The sequence below is a fragment of the Miniopterus natalensis genome, chromosome 1 (genome assembly GCF_054644295.1).
Source record: "Miniopterus natalensis isolate mMinNat1 chromosome 1, mMinNat1.hap1, whole genome shotgun sequence".
NCBI classification, from domain to species: domain Eukaryota; kingdom Metazoa; phylum Chordata; class Mammalia; order Chiroptera; family Miniopteridae; genus Miniopterus; species Miniopterus natalensis.
In genome coordinates this window covers 152,180,915-152,207,402 of record NC_142081.1, presented here as the reverse complement: position 1 = coordinate 152,207,402, position 26,488 = coordinate 152,180,915, and the positions used below count along the sequence as shown (strand labels likewise).

Below are 26,488 nucleotides of genomic sequence, written 5' to 3'. Positions count from 1 at the left end.
AATTCTAAGGCACTGACCAAAGGGTGATAAGCAGCTTAGCTAAAGTGAAAGATAGAGATTTCCTTCATCTACATGTACTTTGTTTTTTCCTCTGCAAACAGCTAAGAACAATAATTTTTTTTCAGAGCCCTTGACTCATTTGCTAAGAAAAGTTCTTACTTATGCAATATTAAACACTCGAACTGAATATGGAAGAGTGCATTTCCTAATGTTGATAAAGCAAGTATTCAAAACTGAAAGAAATAAGCTTATGTGCAGACTCCAGCATTATGGTCAATTTCATAACCCAAGCCTACTGTAAGTGATGATGCAACTGAATTTTCTGTTGCTACGATCATTTAAAATAGATTCTAAGACTACTCTGAAATATATTTTATGATATGTTTAAATATATTTAGACTTTGTCTCTGTTAGCAAAACCCAAACTGCATTTCTGTAAGCCGATTATGCTCAGCAGTATTAGTATATAAAATTTGCATGTGATAAAAAGCACAGATGCCCGTTGACAAGTGATTCTTTAAAATTAGATCTCTTGGTTTGAAATAAAGAGATTTACATATAAAAAGAAAGAAGTTTCAAATCTACTGAAACCAGACATCTTGGAAAAGCATGCGTTTTCTGTTTGTTCTCTTACTTTGGTATGTTCTCTTTTCTGTGGTGTATAAAATCCTACCTGTAATAAAATATTAAGAGGGACCATTAGGTCTAACAGAATTATCCCTTTTCTCTAGAAAATAATATTTACATTTACTTGATTTTTTAAAATTTGTGTTTTATTTTTATTTATTTATTTTCTTTTTAAAAAAAATTCTCACCCAAGGACATGTTTTTCATTGATTCTAAAGAGAGAGGAAGGGAGAGGGAGAGAGAGAAACACTGATGTGAGAGAGAAACATCGATCGGCTGCCTCCCGTACACACCCTGACTGGGGACTGAACCCATAACCTGATTATGTGACCTGACCAGGAATGGACCTGCGACCCTTTGGTGCATGGGGTGATGCTCCAACTAACTAAGCCACACAGGCCGGGGCTTACTTGATTATTTAAATGAGTAACGATTTAAAAGACAATTATGTGATGTTTGTTTAATTAAGCCTCAGGATAAAGATCGTGTAATCATCAAAATGGCATCAAACTCCTAATTCATCTAATTAACATAATACAGTATTTTTAGGATCATTTAAAAATGCCTAATGCTGATATATGGCATCAGCATTATAAAACCATTGTAAAATTATTTCCTTGTAATTGTATAATGGATTTCTAAATTAAGCTTTTTTCGTGGTTTTTGTGCATTCTTCGGAATGTCAAATTTTCATGAAGTCCAATTTGTCTAATTCTTTTGTTTCCTGTGCCTGTGGTATCATATCCAAGAAATCACTGCCAAATCCAATGTAATGTAGCTTTTGCCCAATGTTTTCTAAGGGTTGTAACTCTTACATTTAGGTCTTGGATGCATTTTGAGTTTATTTTTGTATATGGTGTTAGGCAAGGGTCCAACTTCATGCCCTTGCATGAGGATATCCAGTTTTCCCAGCACTATTGGTTGAAAAGACTGTCCTATGACAATTTTTGAAAATACAGACACCTCACAGCTCAGGAGACTCAGAATCTTGGCCAGTGAGACCCAGACATCTTTAATGAGCTTCATATACTTAATACTATAAAGATGCTGTCATTAAAAAAATAAAAAAAAAGTGTTGACAAAGATTTGGAGAAATTGAACTCTTATGCATTACTAGTGAAAATGCACTTTAAATGGTTAAGATAATAAATTTTATATTATGTATATTTTTTATTTTTTATTGATAAAGTTTTAAAATATGTTTTTATTAATTTTAGAAAGAGAGAGGGAGAGGGAGAGAAACACTGATGAGAGAGAAGCATCAATCAACTGCCTCCTGCATGCTCCTTACTGGGGATCGAGCCTGAAACCTGGGCATGTGCCCTGACTGGGAATCAAACTGGTGACTTCTCTGTACATGGGCTGATACTCAACCAACTGAGCCACACTGGCCAGGACTATATTATGTATATTTTATCACAATTTAAAAAATGATTAAAATGGCAAAATGTGTTATTTATATTTTATCACGCCCCCCCCCCAAAAAGTTCCACAGGCAGAGGTGATGTGCCTTCTCAGTTTAGAAACACTGTTCTAGTCAAAAGGAAAACAAATATTTTAAATATATAGTTATTTGTTTCTACTGAGACCCAAATATCTAGCTGCGTTTATCACCTTGGGGGGAAAAAAATCAAGTAGATAAATAAATAGCCTGCTTGTTTGTTCCACTTGTTAGTGAGGAGCTCCAAACAGGCTTATAAACAAATGTAATCTCTGATATGCTGTATTTATCCAAACTATCCCATCTAATATTGAGATTTTACCTCAAAATGATAATGTATAATATATACAGCATGTTTCTTAAGAAGTAAAATAAACTATTAAAAAAAAAAACCTATTAATAAAGTATGACCAAAAAATCATAAACCCATAACTTCTAGCACAAGTTGTTTGGAAAGGAAATCCTCAAATAGCTACCTATAAACAATCTAGAAAGAATTTTTCCACATATCAAAATAGGAGTGGTATGATATAATTTCTAGATTTCATTAAATGTCAGGTAGTATTTTCATCTGACTTTATTCAAAGCTAAATTTTTTCTTCAACAGGAATTCTACAATTAAAAGACTTTCATAAAATTGATGATTGCTAGGTTCTAGGAATAAAAAAATAACAAAATCCTAAAGAATGAGTTTGTGTGCCAAACAACTAATTTAGGAATAAATTGATTTGATGTTCCTAAATCAGAAAAATTAGAAAACATGAAATACTGAGACTGACCCTAAGTAACTCCAAATCTGCTAAAACACTAACTTAATTTGCATGGTATTAAATCTTGGCTGAATTTGATAAAGGCTGTCAATTTCAGAGTTTCAATGGCGAACAAAATGAGAAAGAGACAGCAGAGGAAGCTCAGGGTAGTTGCTAGAAGACACTGTTAGGTAAGCAAGGAGACGCTCTTTGAAGGCCAGGTGAGCTGGTCAGAGCCCAATGGACGAGACTGGTTATAGCTATGTAGCCCCTGAAGCACATATTTAGGATTTTGATAAAGCGCAGGAAAGACAGGTTGTGGGTATATGGGCTATATGTATAAGCCAGGAATTTGTAAAGAAGAAGGAATTCAAAGCTCAAAGTCTGATGGGATGGGACAAGGACAGGATCTGACCCTGGGCCATAAAGAACATACAGGTAGTACAGGTGAGGTAGGAGTGGGCAGAGATAAAGAGAAATAGAAAGTGGAGGTTAAGAACCCTAGTCCCAGTGGAAATGATCACAGAAATCAAAACCCGGGCTTGTAGACACAGAAGACTCAGACAAACAGAAGTAGAACTAGCAACAGATCCCAGCTAGATCTGGCTGCATGCCAGGAAAAGAAATCAGACAATAACAGGCTGGCACAGAACACCTCCGGCAAAAGTTGCTTTGATGTCCATCTGAGCAACTGAGGCAGGGGCCCTTTTTGTGGGATTTCAGCCTAGGCTATGAAAGAGGCCAGGGTATGGACGCCCTAGCCAAGAATGTTCTTCACTTTAAGTTTGCCTGTTCATGTTTATTCTGTGGCAATCTCACTAAGAATTTGGCATAACCTGTCCTTCTCTTTCATTTCCTTAATAACCTCACCGGGGCGGGTAATCTCTAATGAGCATCTGGGGAACAATGACAGCTACTGTTTGAGCTACTGTAGCTGCAATAAACTTCCCACATGGGACAGCGGCAGGTGTAGATTTGTAGCTACTATTTCTTTCCTTTAAAAAAAGGACAACTGGCTCTGTGGTGAGTTACGTTAGGCTGGAGAAGTACTGAAATTAGAGAACACAGAGTTCTTATCACAGGAGATACTTAATCTAGAATAAGGATATGTGAGTGCATGTCTATTTATAACAGCCCTACCTTTCTACAGAAAAGACTGAGGGCAATTTAAATGTACAGTTTCAGCCATGACTGTTAAGAGAACTGCGACCACAGAAACTGAAATTCTACAAGATGAAAAGTAGAGCCAGGTAATGACGGATCTGGCCTCTCTGGTGCCCTGTCCTGCATCCCCCCTCTCCCTTCCTCCAGGCACAGGAAGGTCTGGAGCCTCCACCAGTACACTGCTTGCTCTCCGCCTCTATCCTCTATCCCAGCGATTTTCAACTGGTGTGCCACAAGAATTTTTAAAACATGTGATACCTGACTACTTAGTCAGGGGCACTGGCCTCTTGTTCCTTAGGTTATGAAATAAAAAAATGACAACAGCCAACAGAACAATAGCTGTCCGGTGCGAATAAATCTAAATTATACCTATTTTGTTTGTCAGATCAGCAAAAAATATATATTTTTGGTGTCCCACAGAATTTTAGTAATTAGGTTATGTGTGTCATGAGATGAAAAATGTTGAAAATCGTTGCTCTACCCCAAACACAGACTCTGTCTTCTTGTTAGAAGTAATTCACCTTGTCTCCTCACCAAAAGCTGAGGCCTGTCTGATCATACACAGATGATACACACCCACAGCGAGCTCCTTTATGGGTTATCTATTCTCCTTCCTCTGAAACCGGAGCCCTGCCTCGCTCTTACCCTCTCGGTTTTGACCTGGTCCCTCTGAAGCGGCGCACTCCCGGACTAGCAGCCACCGAGTTCTGCCGTTCTCTCTCGCTGGGCGTTCAGAATAACCCCCGGACTGAATTCCCCAGCTGCCCCACTCCACCCCCGCCCCCTGGCTGCCTGTGGCGGGACACACTTCTGGTGAGTGCCCATCTCAGTTCATGTGTCCCATCTCTTGACTGGCCTTTCCTCCCACTCCCATTTTGTAACTACCAATCACTTTTCACTTTTCACAAAGGCACAGTAAATATTATTTTGGATTTAAAAGAGCCAATTTAGTTTTCCATCATGTTAACAAAGCATTATGGAAACCAGTCTTGCAATAACTCCCCATTTGGAATATTGCAGCAAAGAAATCTTAAATAAATAATAAAGTGGGAGGGCCCAGGCCGGTGTGGCTCAGTTGGCTGAACATTGTGCCATGCACCGAGAGGTCACCAGCTCAGTTCCTGGTCCGGGCACAAGCCCAGGCTGCAGGCCCAGCAGGGGGCATGCAGGAGGCGGCCGATTGATGTTCCTTTCTCATCAATGTTTCTTTCTCCCTAACCCTCCCTCTTTCCCTAAAAATCAATCAAATATCTTTTAAAAAATAATAAAGGAGGAGGAAAAGGAATGGAAGACAAGGAAACTACAGAAATTTATTAAAATATATTTAAAATATTTAAGTATTCATTTGCTCTACTAGAGGTAGTGCAAAAGAAAGTGCACTAATTTGTAAATTAAATTAAATTATCAGTGGGCTTGTTATGTTTCTAGTCCAGAAATCTAGAACTTAATCATAATTAACAACCATGTTTTCTTTCTTCTACTTGAATTCTGTATGCTAGAATATCAGTCTCAAACCAGCCATGCAAATAATTTGAAGAAAAAAAAAAGTTCATGTTTTACTAATACATTCTCCCTGCTTCATGTCGAGTCCATAAACAAAAGGTAAATTAACTTGTACCGACCTAATTCTAACATAACTTCTAAGACTATCAAATAATGTTACTCAGAAAAAGAACCATGTGAAATTTTAATTTTAGAATAATGACAATTTTTGCATTTATAAAATAGTTCCACTAGGTTTAAATTTCCCTTATGTGAAAAGAATGCCTGCTGGTAAGTTCCTTCTTTTCAACTTTACCTCTACTGTAAATGTGGGTTAGTGAACATATTCATTCTTTTTTTCTAACTTTTATCATATTTCAATTTTTATGACTCTTAACATTGAAAGGTAAAATAGCTTGTATCGAGAGGTCAGTAATATATTAATTATATTTTCTTTACACTCTTTTACTTTCATTTTGCTAGTACAGAATTTCTTTTTCAAGACTGCATTACTAGTCTAGGTAATTCTAAAAATTATCCCACTATAAAACACAATTAAGTGTCCTTGAGGATTTATGACTTATAAACCTATTTCTTGCATCTGCCTTTTATTAATGGTTAAAAAATAAAATTTAAGACTATGTAAAACATGGATTGATGTTATCCAGAGTAATAAAAATAAGACATTCAGAGAACTAACAGTTTTCATTAATTGGCAAGATCCTGTGTTGTAATCTTCCACAGTATGCACAAGTTAATTTCCATTAATATATGATAATCATGTTTGATACTATTGTGTATATTTACATAATGAATCCCAGAGTCGCCATGTGCTCAGCAACCGCATCTCGTGTGAGTACAGTAACTGCGCACGGAGACAGCCTATGGGCCAGGGTGTGCTGACTTGGTGGCAGGGAGCCAGGATGAATCAAACGGGCCACCACGGTGTCTTGGACAGAAACCTCAGATGTCCCCTCTTGCTACGAAGTGATTATATGATAAGTTTCAGGTCACTAAAGGCAAGAACACTACTGAAAAGCAGTTACTTGGCTAAACCTGAAGTCCTGTGTCACATTTCTGAACTACTGGTGGTTGAATTAACGTCTAAATCTAATAATTGCCACAAATCAGATTCAAAAATAAATACACAAACTACGTATCACATATCCTGGCATTTATTTAAAGAAATAGATTTCAAAATTGAGAAAATATTTTTTTAAAAATGTTAGCAATTTTAACCTTAATTAATATGGCCCTATTATTTGCAAATATATTTCTAAGCCTCTGAAATAGGTAGATAGTGAGAAAAGAAATGCAATAAGTAAGAAAAACTTGGTTGTAGGTTATACTCTAGTTGAATGGTTCACTTAAAATCACATCAATACAGCAAACGTTTTAGTCTGGAGAGAAGTGATCCACTCTAACATTCTGTAAACTTACCTGCTTTAAAAGTTGCTAGTTTAGCACTACAAGCTTTAGAAAATAATCCTGAACTCCATAAACTTACTATTTAGTTTCTCACACCACTACTACATAGGAAATGACTTAACAAAACCTAAGGCTTCTTCAGCAAGTAAGCCTTGTGCTCACACCCCTTCCCAACCTCTACATATGTAGAGAGATTTTTAAAATTTAGGTTACAGCCTAATTATCGGCAGTTTTTGAAATTAAGATGGCTACCTTAACATTTCTGAATTTAAAACAAAGTTATCTTACCTTAGTGTTTTCAACTATATTAAAATTGGTTTTAAGATTTCTTAAACCAAAGAGAGGAAAACCAAAGCGTGAACAATACAGTGAGGGGTTCCAATAAGCTTAGTCTGGCCACATAGTAGAATGTTCTATTGAAAAGAATTAAAATGGGCAAAGAAGCCTTACCCCTCCTCATTCCCTGTAATAGACCAATAAAAATAAAATAAATACCTCAAATAGAAGGGTGACAGAGGTCTTTCATCTTCCTGTGAACTAAAAGAAAATAAATGTTGAATTAATACAATTTCTGTTACTACTATAATACATCGACTTTACTAAAACTCTGTCCTACTTGTTGCAAATTTTGTTTTGACATATTAGAGCTAAACTCTTGATGCAGTAAGGTTAGTAAAACACTCTACCTTGGACCTAACCAAAGTCAATTACTTCATGGGAGACCATCAAGGGAGGCTTCTTTCAAAATTAGTTTAAGGCAAAAATAATTCACATGGCACTTTCAAGAGGAAGCTTTTTCCTACCTTATTCTATAGCCCCAATCCAAGTATTCATATATTACACATGAACTCTTAAATGACTACATACTCAGCTCAGTAAAGCTAATTACAGCTCATTAACATGAGGATGAAAGTAGGAAACAGCCCTCAAAATATTCCTGTTAAGTGTGGGCCACTTCAACACGATGCCCTGGCGCTGCAAAGCGCCGTGGTAAACATCACTCACGCTGTCTGTCTTCTGTGTTACTTCTCTAATTATTAACGAGTGTAGATAATACAAAAGAACATAAATGAAACCATAAAAACAGTTTGTTTCTCAGACAACACAGAAGCAATATGAAACTTAATAGAAAAGTATTTAATTTAAAATGTGAACTGTATACCACAATAAGATATTTTTCCTTTGTTTAACATGCTTTTCTTCTTTTTCATAAATGACCTCACAACAAAGAATGAGTCTCTCTCCTCCTAAGGGTCTCCTAAGGGTCTCTGAGCTTTTTGGATTATGTACTCATATCAACTCAGGTTTGCTTTTTAATGCTAGGCAAATCTGAGTGTCATCCTTGAGGGGGGCCATGTTAATCTTCTCTGTGCCATTCCATCTGTAGCATATGTAAGGCCAAAGTGAGCACTGAAATTAGGTTTCAAGCAGCCACTCCCCTCAATATATGACTAAGCATCATGCGCATCATTAAACAAATAAAAGTAGAAATGTAAAGTATTTGATAAAATTAGCTAGAAGCTCTAATATTTTTTCTTGTACCGCTATTGTCAATCTTATACACCACTTGGGGTGTACACCACCTTTGGGGAAGCAACTAGTTAACTTTTGTTTTCTTTTTCTCTCTCTTGGCTTATTTTTAAATTATCCTAAGCATCATTAATGAAAAGGGAAGAGTTTGCTTCAGTTGGTAATATTACACTGGCAATCATCAAAATCTTATTACTAAGCTATTGTGTAAAATACACACACACACACACACACACACACACCCGTCCTGGAAGTTGAAAAGGTCTTACCATTTTAGTTGGAAGATGGCACAAAGTATAAGATACTATTTTTCATTCTCTTGAGATTTTGGTTTCCAATTTCAGTATCACTTAGCTGTTCTGTTTTTAACTGACTGTGCCAATTCTTCCCATGGGGAGGGTAAGTGGTGAATCAGCTTTATTATCAACTCTAACGTGGATGGGCTTGTAGAGTGAGGTCGCAGAGTGGGAAAGACAGAGGCAACTGCACCTGAGATACGTCCAGGTGTCTGGGGGAGAGGCCATCTGGAGCGGTGCTATTACAGGAGGTGATGACTGAGCCAAACTGATTCGAGGAGCTCACACAATTGACTTTAAAATATTCCTTGAAAGTATTTAAAACAAATTATAAAAATATTAGAATTAAATTTGTTTCTTAATCAAGGATTCAGTGTCAAAAAGCACTAATCACGACCAACAGGATGCAAAACAAAAAGGCTGCAAGTAAAAACCTGCAATGATTTTATTTTAGAAAAATTGCCTCCATGTGCTATCAAAGGGCACTGTACCAAATACTTATTTGCCCAGAACAGACGTTTAACTCTAACATGTGACAAATTATAATGCAAATTAACAAGGGTACTTTAGTGAACAGTCAATTATCGATATGATTGGCTTTCTTAGAATTTAGAAGTGCTTTCGGGAGATGGTTTAGATGACGCAGGGTCCTGAACACATGAGTTCATGTGTTTTGGCTAATGCTTTTTTTTGGTGTGTGTGCTAAATCTCTTCGCAGCAAACAAAGACAATCAAAATCAGTCAATCCTTTCCTCCTTCACACCTTCTCTTCCTCACTCACAGCAGTCAACAGGGCAGCAATCCCCTCCCGGTAACCAAGAAGAACAATATAATTTGAAAAGAAAATGATGCAATCAATTTTGTCAGTTAATTAGCATATTCTCCTCTTTCCGCTTTCATAAAAATACCCATGCCTAAAAGCAATTTTAAAGAAAAATGGCCTAGGACAGTTCTTCCAAATAGAATTGAGAAAGTAAACTTCACAAAATTTACATACCACAATGCAAAATGCTTGACAAGATCACCATTTCTATATTTATGCAAAATGGGTGTAGTACTATTATTATAGGCCCAAGACATCTATTTACAGAGGCTATCTATGCCTATTTCTGGTTTTGTGTCACTCTCTCAGGCATGCCCAATGATATCAGTCATATTTTTGCCTAAATTTTAAATTGAGAATTCTAATACACTCCTACTTTTTAAAAATAAGCACCTGTAATATAGATGAAAGAGGGAGTGTGTGTCATGAAATTAGGCCAATGACAAACTGTAACAACTTGGAATTCACTCAATTTCCTCTTTGGTTTGCTAGTATAAATCCCATGTTTTAATCATTTCCTGTTTGCTGACTCCGCATAATGGCCATGCTTAAGCAGCTAATTAACTTGCTTTTTAAAAAAAATTAATTCAAACATAAATTGAGAGGTTTGGGTAATCAAGTCATGCATGTCAGGCAATCAGGTGCTTAATGTCCTCAGACATTATATTCTCTCCAAACAACTGCCCGTGGGAAGAACATTTATCAAATAGACCCAAGTGAAAGTCCAAATCTAAGAAGCTACAAATGAGGATGACAATCGCATAGCTATTAGGGTTTTAGTGGGGTTCTATCTAAGTTATTTTTCAATATGGCACGACGTTGGTAAATGCAGATAAATGGATGTCGCCTAGACTTAGAATCTTCATGAGCTGCAATAATTTAGAAACTAAAGCCACAGAATGCAATGCCTATCAATTTAATTACACAGCAGCTAATTGAAATGAAAGTCATGGTGTTTTCTGTGTCTAAGAAAAACCAAATATTGTTGGGAGAATTCCCGGAGTGAGGTATTCAGACTGGACTTCCAATTACTGGATCAAAAGCACCATTCCATTCAACTCCCCCGTGAAACGTTCCAATCAGTCCAACTTTCTAATTGGTTAATGTGGCTGCCTACCAAAATAATTAACATAATCTGCATATTTAGTTACACACTTTGTATTTTCAAGTGATTTGAGCTGCAAGAAACAGTTTGTGTTCCCTGAGGACAGAAAAATAAGTAAATGTTAAGGATTAGGCTCCATTCATTGAAAAAATCCAGGAAAACCATCTATGGGGGCTTAGGAAGAAAAACAAAGAGCAAAAGGGAGAGAGGAAGTGAAGGACAAGTGAAAGGGTAAAACTAAAGTACTAAGTAAACATTTTTATGCAGTTTAGGTGTTTCTGTGTTTTCTTCACGTTGCAACAGGACGTGCCAGGAAGAATATTCTTAGAGAAGGAGCAGGCGAGTGAGGTTAATTAGCACGTTTTCTTTCCTCCCTTCCTTTGCAAAACACAAAGTGCCACAATTCCTAGAGCATTTTTGATTTACCCACAGTCCCGGGCAAGGCCCTGCGCCACTCCAGCTGGGGAGCGATGCAGCAGCCGGCGTTCTGCTCTTCAGGTTTTTGGTTTGGCCCCATTCAGGAAACAGGCAAAAAACAATCTCCCTGTTCTGTTTGGAAAGCAAATGTAAAAGTTTTCACATTGATTAGTAGCTGAGTGTGTACCGCTATAATCGCGGGGGATATTTTTGTAGATGTATATATATATATATGTATGTGTGTGTGTGTGTGTGTGTATACTTCCTTATTGTAAACCCAAGCAGTTTTGTTCACCATATCATTATTTGTATATTGTGACTTAAAAACGCAACACTGAGCCAGTAGAAATGAAAACAAACTATTGAAGTTGAAGAGCAAATGGATTTTCCTGACTAAAGGGTAAATGTTAAGAGCTGAAGCTGTTAATATTCACAGGACATGCATTTAGCCAACACTAAGAGGTATTATTTTGGAGGCAAAACAAACAGACAAGACAAGGTTTCCAAAAATTTAACCCTCTCCACCCCATAAGATAGAAAAAATTTCTACCACTTTCTCTTTTTTCCCTACTACTTTCTTGAATGCCTCCTGGAAATTTGAAATATATTGCTATGGGTTGAATTGTGTCCCTTCAAAAAGATATGCTGAAGCCCTAACCTCCGGTATGCCAGAAAGTGACCTTATTTGGACATAGGATTTTTACAGAAGTGACCAAGTTAAAATGAAGTTATTAGAGTGGCGTCCTATAAAAAGGGGCAATTTGGATACAGAGACAGAGGCCCACAGGGAGAATGCCCTGTGAAGACCAGAGTTATGCTGCTACAAGCCACGGAACTACCAGAAGCTGGAGGGAGGCCCACGATGCCCCAGCGCCTTCAGCGGGAACAGGGCCCTGCCAACACACTGATTTGGGATTTCTGGCCTCCAGGACAGTGGGATGATAAATTTCTGTTGTTCGAAGTCCCTGTTTGTGCTACTTTGTTATAGCAGCCCTAGGAAACCAATACATCTGCTAATTTTTCCCCCTCTAAATTCAGAAATAAGAATCTGCCTAACAAAGGTGTCTCCATCTCACAAACAGGTTGTGCTCTGAAAATTCATTGTAGGAACATTACGACTAGAATGAAGTTTCCCTACTGAAAATGGGTCTGATTTCCAGGCCTGTAATAACCTCTCAGTCAAATGAACTGTTCTCAATAAGTAGTCCAGGTACAATATTTTAAAGGACTTTTGGCCATGATCCATTTAGAAAAACATTTTACATCATGAGAGTACAAATAAATTTTAAAAATGGACACACATTTCATTAAATTATTCTTACTTTGGATATTTTCTATTTTATGTTTCTTATGTAAAATTATATAAAATATGGGTGATGACCTGTTAAATTAGTTTTATGACCATTAATAGGTCATGACTCACATTGAAAAACAGTTCTAAAACACTATTCCAAATATACTTCTCCCCTGCTTGATGCATAGAATGCACACTCAATGAATATTTTTGAATTAAGATCCCACAGGCAGAGAGACAACACTTTTTCCTTTTCTGCCCCACTTCCAGAATCAGCTCGAGGCCCAAGAAGAACAGATTTGGTTGACTGTGGATTGCACAGAAAAGCATAGAGAGGAAGTAGGTCCAGATATGCCCAGCAGTGGGCATGAAGATGTAGTTCTGGAAGGCCACAGGGAGCTAACAGAGTCTCTTTTAAATATTCTTTTCCTGGCTGTAACACAGAATGGTATCAAAAAGACTCAGGGCGAGGGTGAATGCTCTCTTGGGTTCCTCTTTACTTTGTGTCTGTGGAGTTATCTCCTGCATTCTATCTTTTAGATTCAAAGGAACATCTCATTCTATTTCAATCTCATCCACCCAGTTAAGTTCTATCTCAGATGACCTTCTGGTTGACAGCTTGAACTCTCTTAGAAGTTGAAGGAGGTGAGGGTGTGTGCCTCTGGGGAAGAGGAGTAAGCAGGGAGGGGGTGGGAGTGCTTGGTCTTCTACTTCTTTTGTGTCTCTCCACTTGGTTAGCAGGTCAAAAGGGAACCATAAATACCTACTGATTGAATGACACAGCCAAGAGGCTCAAGGTGGGATCACTGGGGATCACACCTCACAGGGGACCCTGGCTGAAGACATGTTTCGAGGCACAAAATGGAATTTTCATTCCTGTTATATTTAAGTCACGTTAATAAACCATCTGCTCTCCTTAAAGAAGTTTATCTCTTACTCCCACCTCTGGTAAGCCACCAAATTGTATTGATTCTATCTAAAAGAAAACAAGTTACTTGAATTGGATCTTTCCTTCCCATTTCCACCGCCCTAGTCTTTTGCAAAAGCAACTCTCTCTTTCCTTGCTACCCACACCAGTTTATCTTTAGTCCTCTCACCAGATGCATCCTCCAAACTTAAGAGCCTGTCCTGCTTCCCCACTGGCTTTGGGGTAAAACCAAATGTCTAAACCTGGCATACAAGGTGCCTCTCAATCTAAGTCCAACATACTTCTCTAGGCCTCTCAGCATACTTTTCCCATTTATATGTGCTGTTCCCTCTGTCTTAAATGCTTCCTCCACCTCTCTCTGCCTGATAAATACTTATCTCTTAGCTTTCATGTCCTCTAATCTGGGAAGCCATCTCCAGCACCCTGGAGAGGGAGCTGCTTCTTCCTCCAGGCTCTGAGACACTGTTCACAGCTATATGCCCCTACTGAGCCTCACCTCCTGGATTTGTCTTTATCTTTGTACAAGGTACCTAGAACACACCAGGTGCTCAATAAATGGCTGTTGAATAAAATCAGCATCATCAAGACTTTGCTGAGTGCTAACACTACTGTTGGATTAAATATCTTGAAAACATACATTTTATAATTTATAAAATTAATTTTTCCAGTAGAAGCATTCTCAGATATCTGTACGTTGATTATTTTAAGTTATTTTGCTCTCTTCTATTCAAAACAATGAAATTTCAACTGTGCCATGGGTTTTCTCCCATTCTTACTTTAAAAAAAAGAAAACAGCCCTGGCTGGATAGCTCAGTTGGTTAGAATGCCTTCCCGATGCTCCGAGGTTGTAGGTTTGATCCCCAGTCAAGGCGCATACAAGAATCAACCAATGAATGCATAAACAAGTGGGACAACAAATCCATGTTTCTCCCTCTCAAATCAATAAATAAAAAGAAAAAAATTTCTTTTCTTCAACTGCACAATTAGAGGTGTGAGTCCTTCTGTTATGTCAGCGATGTAAACACTGTATTTTCTGTACTGAACAGTGAACCCAGACAAGGATATGTTCAGGCAAAGTACTGTTTGAATTTGTCCTTGCCAGAAAATGTATCTGTTTGTTCTGGCTTGAAAACAGAAAAAGAACATTATTTCACTCACTGCAAAACCAAAGGCTGTTTGGGGCTCAGAAATTTTTGGTTTAGTCACAAAACTATTATCAGGGCAGCTGAAATCTCTCATTTGTCTTTGAAAGGCTTGTTCAGAAAAGTGATGCTTTTCATTATTATATAGATACACAAAAGGGTTGCCATAGGGAGGCAGCAGTTTAGAACGCACAGTACAGTAACTTCCTTTTAGAGGGGGCTGATCCTCGTTGATGAGAAATATTTTTAGAACGTTAGTAAATATGCTAAAATATTTTCTAATATTTAGTTACTAGAACAAAAAGCCAAAGAATTGGGGATACCTGCAGAAGGAAGGGAAATAATAAATTATTTTTACTAACTCCTTTTAATAATTACCTTAATTATATTAATGGTTTGCTAATATAGCTTTTATTAACAGATATAACTTCCCAAACTGTTAACTCTGAATGTGGATTTCTGGAGGGAGACAAATGGCAGAGAAAGCAATGGAAATGATCCTGTCACCTTCCTCCTAACAAACTGTCCCTGCTGCCAGTGGAAGGCTCTGCACAGAAAAAGTCAAGGGCTTGTTTCTACGTCACCATGATTTTTTGTTTTGTTCATCCTCACCAGACGATATTTTTTCCATTGATTTTGAGAGTGTGGTGGGGGAGGAGAGACAGACATCGATCACATTGATTGGTTGCCTCCCTTGCAACCCAGGCACAGTGTCCTTGACCAGGAATGGAACTGAAGGCTGATCTCTAACCACTTGGCTACACCGCCCAGGGCTACATTGTCAGGGCTTTGTGCGGGTTCCTAGGCTGATGAGCCACCGGTTCCTAGGCTGATGAGCCACCGGTGACTGTATGAAGGCCTGACGTCTACCTGCACTGGGCCTTGTGAGCTCCCACAGCCACATGCTAGTGCTCGGCCAGCATTTTCTGAGGTCTCCTTGTCAGAGCCTATGACAGGTGCTGGAGATACACAGGCTAATAAGATATGGTCCCAACCCTCACAAAACTTACAGGCCAGGAAGAAACAGCAACTTGAAATTTGATAATAATAACTTAAAAAAAAAGGGATACAATTATGAAAAAGGGATAGCATGTACCGAGGACTCCCCAGATAAGCCAGGCTTTGGGTCAAGAGCTTCATATACATTTTCTCACGCAATCTTCAAAGACACCCTTGGAGGGAAGTATCACTAACCAGATTTTTCAGATAAGAAGTCTTAGAAAGGTTAATCAACTGGATAAAGGCCACAAAGCCAGGCAGAGGACAGATTTCTAGGCCTAAAACATGAAGGCTGGCAGTAGGTGATATGAGTGACACGGGGAGTGAATTTTAAAGGTCACCTGGGCATTTTTAGGAGACAGATAATGGACAGGAGAACAACTATTCAACAAAGAGAACGTGTGAAGGCCTGGCCAATGCAGTTCCAGCTACAAGCCAGGAAGTGGCACTAGCTGAGGAGAGGGGAAGGGGAGGAGAGGGAGGGGAGGAGAGGGAAGGGAGGAAGGAGGGGAGGGGGAATCAAGGAAGGGGAGGGAAAGGGGGAGGGGAGGGAGGAGGGGGGAGCAGGCATAAGCTCGAGTTTTTGCAAAGTGAAGTGTTTGAAAACCAAGGAGAGTCAAACAAGGCATATGAATGGTCTACTCTGGCTGGCATTCCATTCCTAATTTTAGTTTCAGGGGCTATTTTAACCTAGACAGTGAAGTTACATTTCTTTCCATGATAATTTTGCTGACAGCAAAATACTGATGTTTCTTCTTAAACTTTTCTAAACTCTTAACTTTTTTAACATTTTAGTTCCATTCAATATGATCTGAGTGAAACAGTTAGATTTCTATTAAATTCAAATTTTCTGATTTTTATTTTTATGTTTGATGAGAAGATACCATGTTTTCCTGATCCCAAACTTTAAAGGTTTTATCAAATGTATCCTGTGTCTCTCCCTTCTCCCCTGCCCAGTGTTTTTATTTCTTCACTTAGGAACCTCAATTTAAAAAATCAACTTCTAGGGCTTCCCACTACTTTGTTTTAGTTATGTCCCCACCATTTCCATTAACATGTCTTTCTTATGTGAGAACTAAAATCAGTTTCCATACCTGGCTTCATGATTATCTATCTGTGCAAGGGTTATAATGCAGAGCCCAGAGAGGGGAATCGATAGACAGAAAGTAGATTGGTGGTTGCCTAGTGTTGGGATAGGTGGATTACGGGTTGTTTTAGTTAGTTCGTGCTGCTATAAGAAGATACTCCAGATTGGGTGGTTTAAACAACAGAAACATTTATTTCTCACAGTTCTAGAGATTGGAAGTCTGAGATCAGCGTGCCAGCCTGGTTGGGTTCTGGGCAGAGCTGTCTCTGGCTTGCAGATGGCTGCCGTGTCCCCACATAACTGGAGTGGGAGGGTGGGAAGGGGGAAGAACACACTCTGGTCCCTTTATCTCCTTATTAGGACACCAATCCTATCACGGGAGCTCCACCTCCATGACCTGGTCCAAATCTAATTACTTCCCAAAGGTATCCTCTATTCAAATACCATCACACTGGGGATTAGAGCTTCAACATATGCATTCTGTGGGTACACAAACATTCAGTCCACAGTAGAGGTTGATAGCTACAGAGTACAGGGTTTCTCTTTGGGTGACAAAAATATTCTAAAATTGATGGTAGTGATGGGTGTACAACCTTGTGAATATTCTAAAATTCAATGACTTGTACACTTCAGGTGAACTGCACAGTATGTAAATTTTATCTCAACAAAGCTATTACCAAAAAGTTATTTCCAGCCCTTAAGGGAAGAATAAATAGTGCCTTAAAAAGGTTTTCTACAGTGCAAATGGTTAATTCGACAATTCATTCTGATCATCACATAAACATATAAGTATCATAGGGAAAAAAATAAGGTAAGAAGTTTTGAGAGTTTCAAGAAATTTGATTCCAAGGTATTTTTAATGGCGCTTTCCACAAACCATTCTTCAGGTCACTTTCCAACATTCATCCAACACAACAGAACGCAATGACAGAGCCTCACTTTAGCTGTGTTAAGCACCCTTGCATTCAAGGAACTGAAAGGTATAGCAAGTGTAATATCAACAAAACAGCAAGAAAAGCGGTATACAACTCCACGTCCGAGCAGTTTTATCTTTCACGAAGAACTATCTTTGTCTTTAACTACAAAATTCCCCCCCACAGTCGCTATGTCAGGTATTATCACCCCATTTTATTGATGAGGAAAATGACCTGCCCAAATTTATATGGCAGCGTGTCTGGATATGGTGTTTGGTGGCAAGTTTACCACCTTTCACACCGTTTCCCCCACTGTTTAGTGCTGAATATCTAACGCCTCTAGTTTTTCAATGGTTTCAACATGGTGCTCTCCATAATATTGAAAAATATCCTCACCTTAGTTCATACTATCTTCTTTATTTGGAGTCATGAGCAAATATACAGACTCCAGGAGTACTGCAACCACCATAGGAGCGTAGAGTTCAGAGAGCTTACTTGTTCTCAATGAATTCTTATTACTACCAAACACTGACCATGTCTACGTTACACAACCCCATAGGGTTAACCCAGACGTGAAGTGAGGCAGCTTTCAACTCCCTATGACACTGTGTTTGTGGAAGGGGAGAGGGGAGCGCAGGGAGTGTTATCAAAAAGGCAACAAGTTATGAATACTCTGAGTTTATAGACATAGTAACTGGAGGTGTCACCACCACAAGCAGCAGAGGGCTCTCTAACACCACACAGAAGAGCAGGGCCATTATTACCTGGGTTCCCTAGTAAACTCCCATGTCATCCCCATGCTATCAATGTTTATTTTGTTTGCAAAAGGATAATCTAAAGACCAGTACTTAGAAAGACCAGATGAATTCTGCTATAAGGAACTTTAGTGGGATTTTCCCATGCTGCATCAATAATACATGCTAATTAACCCTGTTGCTATACGTCTTCCTAACAGAACCACTGCAATTTGGAATTACCATGTATTTCACCATCATAAAATAAATATTCAGTAACATATATTAAATATCATAATTTTCTCGATGAAGCAATAGAAAAGAGAATTATACAGACATTATTAATCTGTTTCCTGCTATGGTAAATAAGCCAAGGAAAGAACAGGACGCTAACACGTGAAAGTAGATGACAATGCAACAAGACCAATGGAATCTAAATTAATCACCAGCGCTCTTAACTTCACCCTTTATTGTTACTCTTTGTGGATATAAACTGAGTTAACGGGTAAGCCTGGAATCTGATGAAACATGCTATCTCCTTTGTGACAGAAGGTATACTTAGTCCCCTGAAGAAATAAAACTTTTAATTCAATTCTTAATATAGTTCCTCCACTTATTTCTGTATTATTGCATTTCTTTTCCAGATGGCAAGAATATCCATACAACGACACAGTGTTGAGTTTTAAAATTAAGTATAAGAAATGCATGTAAATATTGGAGTATTTAAAAAATAATAGGGATAATTTCACCATCTCAATAGATATGTACTAAGATCCCATCTTTAATTTATGCCATTTGAAGTAAAATGTAGGAACTGAGTTCTTCACTCTACAGAGAGTCACACTTTAAACATTCTGCCCCTGCAGTTTTTTCTAAAGATCATGAGTTTCTAAATAGTCAACTCCATCCTGGAAAGTCTGCAAATCACGTTAAGTAAGAAAAACAGAGCAGAATACATGAAAGGGAACCAAAGTATTTTATTTCCTTCTGAACTTTCATCCTCACCTGTTATTCTCATCTCAGATACAGATTAGCAGTAACAAATTTATCTTCTACATACTTTCACAATATGCTAAGAAAGGCTAAAAAGTCACTCACGGGAATTGTAAGCTAAGTAGACATTCGGGTACAATGCCCTCTAATAAGACCATACGCTTAAATGAGGTTAAATGAAGCACAGGGCGGGTTCCCCACGCAGGCGCATCTGTATTACTGCCCGCCGCACTCACTGTGAGTGTCTGGTAGTGACTGCATCCTGACTAGCTTGTGACCTCTTTGAAGCAGAACCTGTGTCTTAATTACCTTAGTATCACAGGTAGTACAGAATAGAGTTCCGTCATAGACAAAAATGTTCAGCATCTCAGGATGCTCTGTTTTAGTAAGTAACACTCACCGTCTAGTAAATGAAAGCACCAATTATGAAAAAACCCCCACACCTCCCATAAAGTCATGATACTCAGTATGCTATTTTGGGATGTTGATTAGTTTATTGAGAGATTCTTATATACCTGCTGTCAATGGCTTTATATCAGCTATAATCATTAACTAGAGTTTAGACCAGTGTTTCTCTGAATGTGCGAACCATTTTGATCAGATTTACTTTTAGAAAGCTTGTTAAAATGTAGATAATTTCCCTGTCACACCCAGATTCAGATTCAATAAATCCAGGGAAGGAAGGGAGCAGGACAAAGTTAATTTGAAAAATAAATTCTGCCCTAGCCTGTTTGGCTTGGTGATGACAGCGTCAGCCCGCGGACTGAAGGGTCCCAGGTCTGATTCTGGCCAAGGGCATGTGCCTTGTTTGCAGGCTCAGTCCCTGGCCCCAGTCCGGGAGCGTGTGGGAAGGCAACCAATTGATGTGTATCTCTCACATCGATGTTTGTTTGTTTTTCTCTCTCTCTTTCCCCCTTCTACTCTCTCTGAAAAAGCAATGGAAAAAATATCCTCAGGTGAGGTTTAAAAATAATAACAATAAGAAAATAAGTTCCCCAGGTAATTCTCATGCATCTAAAGTATGAGAAGCACTGGCCTCTCTACAAATAGTGAGTATAAATTTAACTGGTACTTAAAGCTCAGGAACAGGAATGCTTTCTTCCTAAGTGCTTAGATTCACAAGAGATCCTTATCAAGGAGAACCGCACAAACCTGGTCCTTGCCTTCAGGAGGTTTATAATCAAAGGCAGGCAGAGGCCAGGAATGAAGATTGCAGGGTAATCAATCAAATGAAATTCTCAGGGATAGGCAAACAGTGAATTTGCTGATCAGCATTTTTATTTTTGAATGCAAATTCAAATTATTCCTCTTACATAGGTGGAATCATAAAGACTAACAATGCAAAATAATTCTGGAGGAAATTATGCTGATTCCATTTTAGCTTTTGTCAACTTACCTCTCAAAACTATGTTTTAGCAGTCTAAAGATCTATTTCCTTCTTAACATTTATTATATCCTACAGTAGCTTATTACAGAGTTCAGTAATAGCCCATATTCTTATCTAGAACATGACTTGCTTAAGACCCTGAAAAACTGACATCATTATAAGAAAAACAAGTTCCCATCTTTAAAGCTGGAAACCAAATCAAGACTCCAAAAAGTGTACATTAGTTTTAGTGTCTTGTAGGCTTCAAGCCTGTGGATCTTTCCACATGAAAAATTTTCCACAGAAAAATTTCAGATCTATCTATAAACCACTTTAAGCTTCCTTGGGTTAGTTTTTTAGAGAAGGAATTCTTGGGACACTCCCATTAATTTCCCATTACAGTGCATCTGTCATTACAATGAGAGAAAAACAAGTACACTGGTTTATCTCACAGTATACATCTGCAGGACCTGTTCTGCAAATAAACACAATTTTTGTTTACCTTATCTTAATTATTAAAACATGAACATTCAGTAAAATACTGATGGCATGGTTTTTAACATGAAATTTATTTTTGACCTGATTTTGTCAGTCTTACAGATAAACTGTATTTATTATTTCATTTAAAAGGTCATTTTTGCTAATAAAACCCTCTGTAGTTTTCTTAAAGGAAGCATTTATACGGGATCGAATGCCACTGCAGGTAAAGCAGTTGAAGTTGAAATACGATAATATGACTGGCAAAAGTCGTTTTAAAAATTATAAACGGTGACCTTGGGCAACTCAGACTTCCTCCATGCCTCAGTTTTCCTGTTGTCAAAGTGAAGGACCAGACCCCGTCATCACACAGGTGACTTCCAGCTCTAACATTCCAGGATACACTGTTCACTTATTAGTGCGCCAGCAGTGCTCTTTCTAACAAACCCCTTTGTTTCAATTTACGTTTCTCTGCCCCACCCCACCCTCTATAATTCATTATAATCATTAACGAAAAAACAGCCCTTTGCTCAAGTGTTTTTATGTAGCAAGTTTTAAAAACGTGTCATTTGTGTAATAAATCTATCTATAACTACTCTTGGGGAAATACTACCCTTAACATTTATGTTCATGTCGTATATTTTACTTATTAATAGAAAATCCTTGCCTAGATCTGAACTCCAGAAGGGAGGGATCCTAAGATGCATTTTTTAAAGGTCTTTAGCCTATTGAGCTTGGATCTTACTACAGTTTCACAACATGGCTAAGAAGCTGATTCAGTTTATTACAAAGCTGCTCGATAAAATCTTCAGTTTCTCTTTTTCTTTACATTCAAAGATATTTTCTTACACTTATTTTTATTCAAGGAAAAAAAACCCCACCTGAACATAATAATCAAGTAAAAAAGATAAGAAACTGGGCAAAGTGTCAGTAAAAGCAGCAGGATAAGCTTCACATTTCTCTGGTCCTACTGCAGAACACCACGTACCATGGACTCCACACAATTTGCAGCACGTCGCTAAAGGATGCCGAGTCCCGGCAAAGTGACACGGTTTGATACCACTCAGGACATGCGGAACAGAATAAAACGAGCAGACAGGGAAGAATACTACCTTTGCAGAGGCATGATTTCACAAGCCATTCTTGTGCATAAATTTGCAAGGGACCCTCGCGACCGTCTTCCACGCCGAGCGCCAAGCGCGGTCGTCTGTCCAGCGGCCGCCGTCCGACAGTGGCAGGCCGGGCTGGGGCGGGAGGCTGCGCTCGCAGCTCGCCGGGTGCTGTCAGCCCGCAAACTCCTCCAAGCCACGCGGCTCCGCCGCCCGCCTCTGCATTTAGGCTGCGGGCCACTCTGCCCTTTTGTTCCGGGGAAGCAGCCGAGCCACCCAGCGGATCCGAGGGGCAGCTGCGGGGCTGCCTGAAGGCTCTGCTCTTGCTGCAGCTGCAGCTGCAGCTCCCGGCCCCCTCCTCCTTCCTCTGCGGCACCTCCTGCTCCTCAGTGGGCTTGCTTCATTCTGGGAACTCGAAACTTTCTCCTTCGCAGTTCCGCAGACGAGCTTGTCAGTTTGGGCCAGGCAACCAATAACTGCAGCAAGAGTGCAGAGTCCCTTACTGCTCAGCCTTGCAGAGGCTGCCAGCAAGGAAATCCATTGGTCAAGGACAGGCGCTGCTTCTGGAGCGCAAGGTTTCTGTGCCAGAAAGCAGCAGAGCTATGCTCCCTCCCCTTTCTTCCCCAGGAAAAAAAAACACACACACAAAAACAACCAAACAAACCACTAACTTTGGAAGGCACGATACTTTTCTAGAAGGAAGGCATGCTTCTAGACCCTTGCCCTGCCCACATTTATTTCCTGCTGATGTTTGTTTACACTGAGGTGGTTAGTAGTCCCTGGTGACATCACCCAAGTCACGTAGCTCTCGCTTCTGGGGAAGATGTATGTCCTAAGGCTGCCCACATTCTCAAAGGATCAAAGTATCTACTTCCATGGAAGTTATTTCAACTTACTATTTCTGCATTTTATCGTTATAAAATTGGACGTGTTTATTTACATAGCCATTTTCCTCTAAGAACATCAACAGCCTATTTTGGTCTTCTCTCTTCTCTTCTCTTCTCTTCTCTTCTCTTCTCTTCTCTTCTCTTCTCTTCTCTTCTCTTCTCTTCTCTTCTCTTCTCTTCTCTTCTCTTCTCTTCTCTTCTCTTCTCTTCTCCTCATCTCATCTCATCTCATCTCATCTCATCTCATCTCATCTCATCTCATCTCATCTCATCTCATCATCATCTCATCTCATCATCTCATCTCATCATCAATCAATCATTACAGGTAACACCAAATCAATTTTTCCATAACATCTGCTAAATGCCTGTTAATTATCCAGTTCTCCCTGATAGTTCCTTCATCATGGAACACTGAAGTGTTATTTTTTAGAAACATAATTGCTAATCCATAAATTTCATACACTGCAAGAACAATAATAGACACACATTTTAATGAGATTTCTTTTACATCATGGGAATGGCAAAGAGTTACAAAAAAGTCCAGAGCATCACTTTTAGAAGAAGGGACAGAGAATCCGAGTTCATGATGTTCAGAAATAGACGGGGGCTCGTGGTCCAAAAAAGATATCCTCCACCCTTATGGTTTTTCCCAGGTTTTTTTTAGACCACTCTTAATTCTGAATTTAGAACGCTCAGTCCTATTGTAAGCATCTACTTTCCTTTGCTATACTGCTAATAAAAACATTTCATTATCTGACTAAAGCCTCTATCATACTTATGAAAGCGGATTGGTCACCCTGAAACTTATGTTCACATTATGATAGAATACCAATAACTAAAACCAGCCTTTTAAAACAATGGAAGCTGAACTAAGGCCAGGACTTATTTTAATTGAAATTGTCAATATAGTCCTTTTTTTGTTTTGATTCTCAATTTGGAAATTCTAATTTGATTATCCAGCAGCAATAACTTAGTTCTGTATATCTGCTTAAGTTTTTTATTTTTCAAAATGCCTTTACATCTTAACACTTCAATTAACTGCTAGAGTTAGAAAATCAAGGTCATATTTTCTAAGACAGAGTCAAGAAGAAAAAGAAAATCTGAACAGACTGATAATTACTAAAGAAATACATTTGATAATAGAAAAACCCACATCTCCAAACAAATAAAAGTTCTGGACCAGATGGTTTCACAGGTGAATTTCACCAAAAATTCAAAAGAATTAACACCTATTCTTCTCAATTACAAAAACTTGAAGAGGAGGGAAGGCTGCCAAGTCTTTTTCAAAGTCAGCATTACACTGATTCCAAAACCAAAGACATTACCCCCCAAAATTATAGGCCAATATCCTTAACAAAATATTAGCACACTGAATCCAGCAATACATTAAAAAGATCACATATCATGATCAAGTGGGATTTATCCTGGGATGCAAGGTTAATTCAATATCCACAAATCAGTTAATGTGACACATCACATAAACAAAATGAAGGACAAAAATCATATGATCATATCAATAGATGCAGAAAAAGCATTTGACAAAGTCCAGCATCCACTTATGATAAAACTCTCAGCAAAGCGGGATTAGAAAGACTATATCTCAAACTAATAAAGGCTATATATGACAAACTCCCTGTTAACATCATAATGGTGAAAAGCTAAAAGCCTTTTCCTCAAGATCAGGAACAAGACAAGGATGTTCACTTTTACCACTTTTATTCAACATAGTGCTAGAAGTCTTAGCCACAGCATCAGACAAAATAATAAATAAAATAAAATAAAATGAAAGGCATCCAAATTGAAAAGAAGTAAAATTCTCAATATTTGCAGATGACTTGATACTGTATATAGAGAACCCTAAATATTCCACCAAAAAAACTATTAGAACTGATAAATGCATTCAGTAATGTAGTAGGATACAAAATTAATATTCAGAAATCAGTTGCATTTTTATACACCAATAATGAACTATCAGTGAAATTAAGAAAACAATTGCATAAAAAAATACCTAGGAATAAATTTAACCAAGAAGGTAAAAGACCTATACTTGGAAAATTATAGGACACTGAAGAAAGGAATTGAAGGAGCATCAAATAAATGGAAGCATATACCATGCTCATGGATAGGAAGAATAAACATTGTTAAAATGTCCATACTACCCAAAGCAATCTATACATTCAATGAAATCCCTATCAAAACACTAGTGGTATTTTTCACAGAACTAGGACAAATAATACTAAAATTTATATGAAACCACAAAAAAGTCCAGTGGCCACAGCAATATTGAGAAAAAAGAACAAAGTTGGAGGTGTTACTCTACCTGATCTCAAAGTATAGTACAATTTTGTAGTCATCAAAACAGCATGATACTGGCATAAAAACAGACACACAGATTAACAGGACAGAACAAAGAACCCAGAAATAAACAATACCTATATGGCAAATTAATCTCTGACACAGGAGGCAAAAATATACAATGGGGTAAAGACAGTCTCTTCAATAAATGGTGTCAGGAAAGCTGGACAGATATATGCAAAAAAATAGAACTAGACAATATTCTTACATCATATACAAGAATAAACTAAAAATGGATTAAAGGCTTATATGTAAGACCAGAAACATAAAACTCCTAGAAGCAAACACAAGCAGTACACTCTTTGACACTGCTTTTAGTCACATATATATATATCTCCTCAGGGAAGGGAATCAACAGGAAAAAAATAAACAAATGGGACTACATCAAACTATAAAGTTTTTGCACAGCAAAGGAAGCCATCAACAAAACAAAAAGACAACCTACTGCATAGGAGAAGATACCCACCAATCATACATCTGATAAAGGGTTAATATCCAAAATATGTAAAGAACTCATACAACTTAACAGCAAAAAAACAAAACAACAACAAAACTCCCAAACAATCCCATTAAAAATGGGCGGAGGACCAGAATAGACATTTCTCCAAATAGGATATACAGGCGGCCAACAGACATATGAAAAGAGGCTGCTCAATGTCACTAATCGTCAGGGAAATGCAAATTAAAACCACAACAAGATATCACCTCACACCTGTCAGAATGGCTGTCATCAATAAATGAACAAACAAGTGTTGGAGAGGGTGTGGAGAAAAGGGAACCCTTGTGCACTGCTGGTGGGAATGCAAATGGGTACAGCCACTATGGAAAACAAGAGGTTCCTAAAAAAATAAAAAATAGAACTACCTTATGACCCAGCAATTCTATTTCTTAGTATTTATTTGAAGAAATTCAAAACACTAAGTCAAAAGATATATGCATCCCTATGGTCACATTATTTTAAATAGCCAAGATATGGAAGCAACCTAAGTGTTCATCGAAAGATGACTGGATAAAGAATATGTAGTACATGTATACAATGGAATATCACTCAGTGATAAAAAGGAACGCAAGCTTACCATTTGTGACAACATGGATGGACCTATAAGGTTTTATGCTAAGTGAAATAAGTCAGACAGAGAAA

At 38.2% G+C, this 26,488-nt stretch overlaps 1 protein-coding gene and 1 non-coding gene across 2 annotated transcripts in view; both read right to left on the bottom strand.

Moving 5' to 3' along the window:
- FAM13A (family with sequence similarity 13 member A) overlaps positions 1 to 26,488 on the bottom strand; it is a 243,773-nt gene that overhangs the window by 66,533 nt on the left and 150,752 nt on the right. Inside the window, exon 8 of the mRNA XM_016203224.2 lies at positions 7,387 to 7,428. Coding sequence (XP_016058710.2) covers positions 7,387 to 7,428 — 42 coding nt within the window. The remainder of the gene's footprint in view (positions 1 to 7,386; positions 7,429 to 26,488) is intronic.
- Positions 8,197 to 8,302, bottom strand: LOC148094442 (U6 spliceosomal RNA). Its single transcript, XR_015716379.1, has one exon. It is a non-coding gene; the product is annotated as a U6 spliceosomal RNA (small nuclear RNA).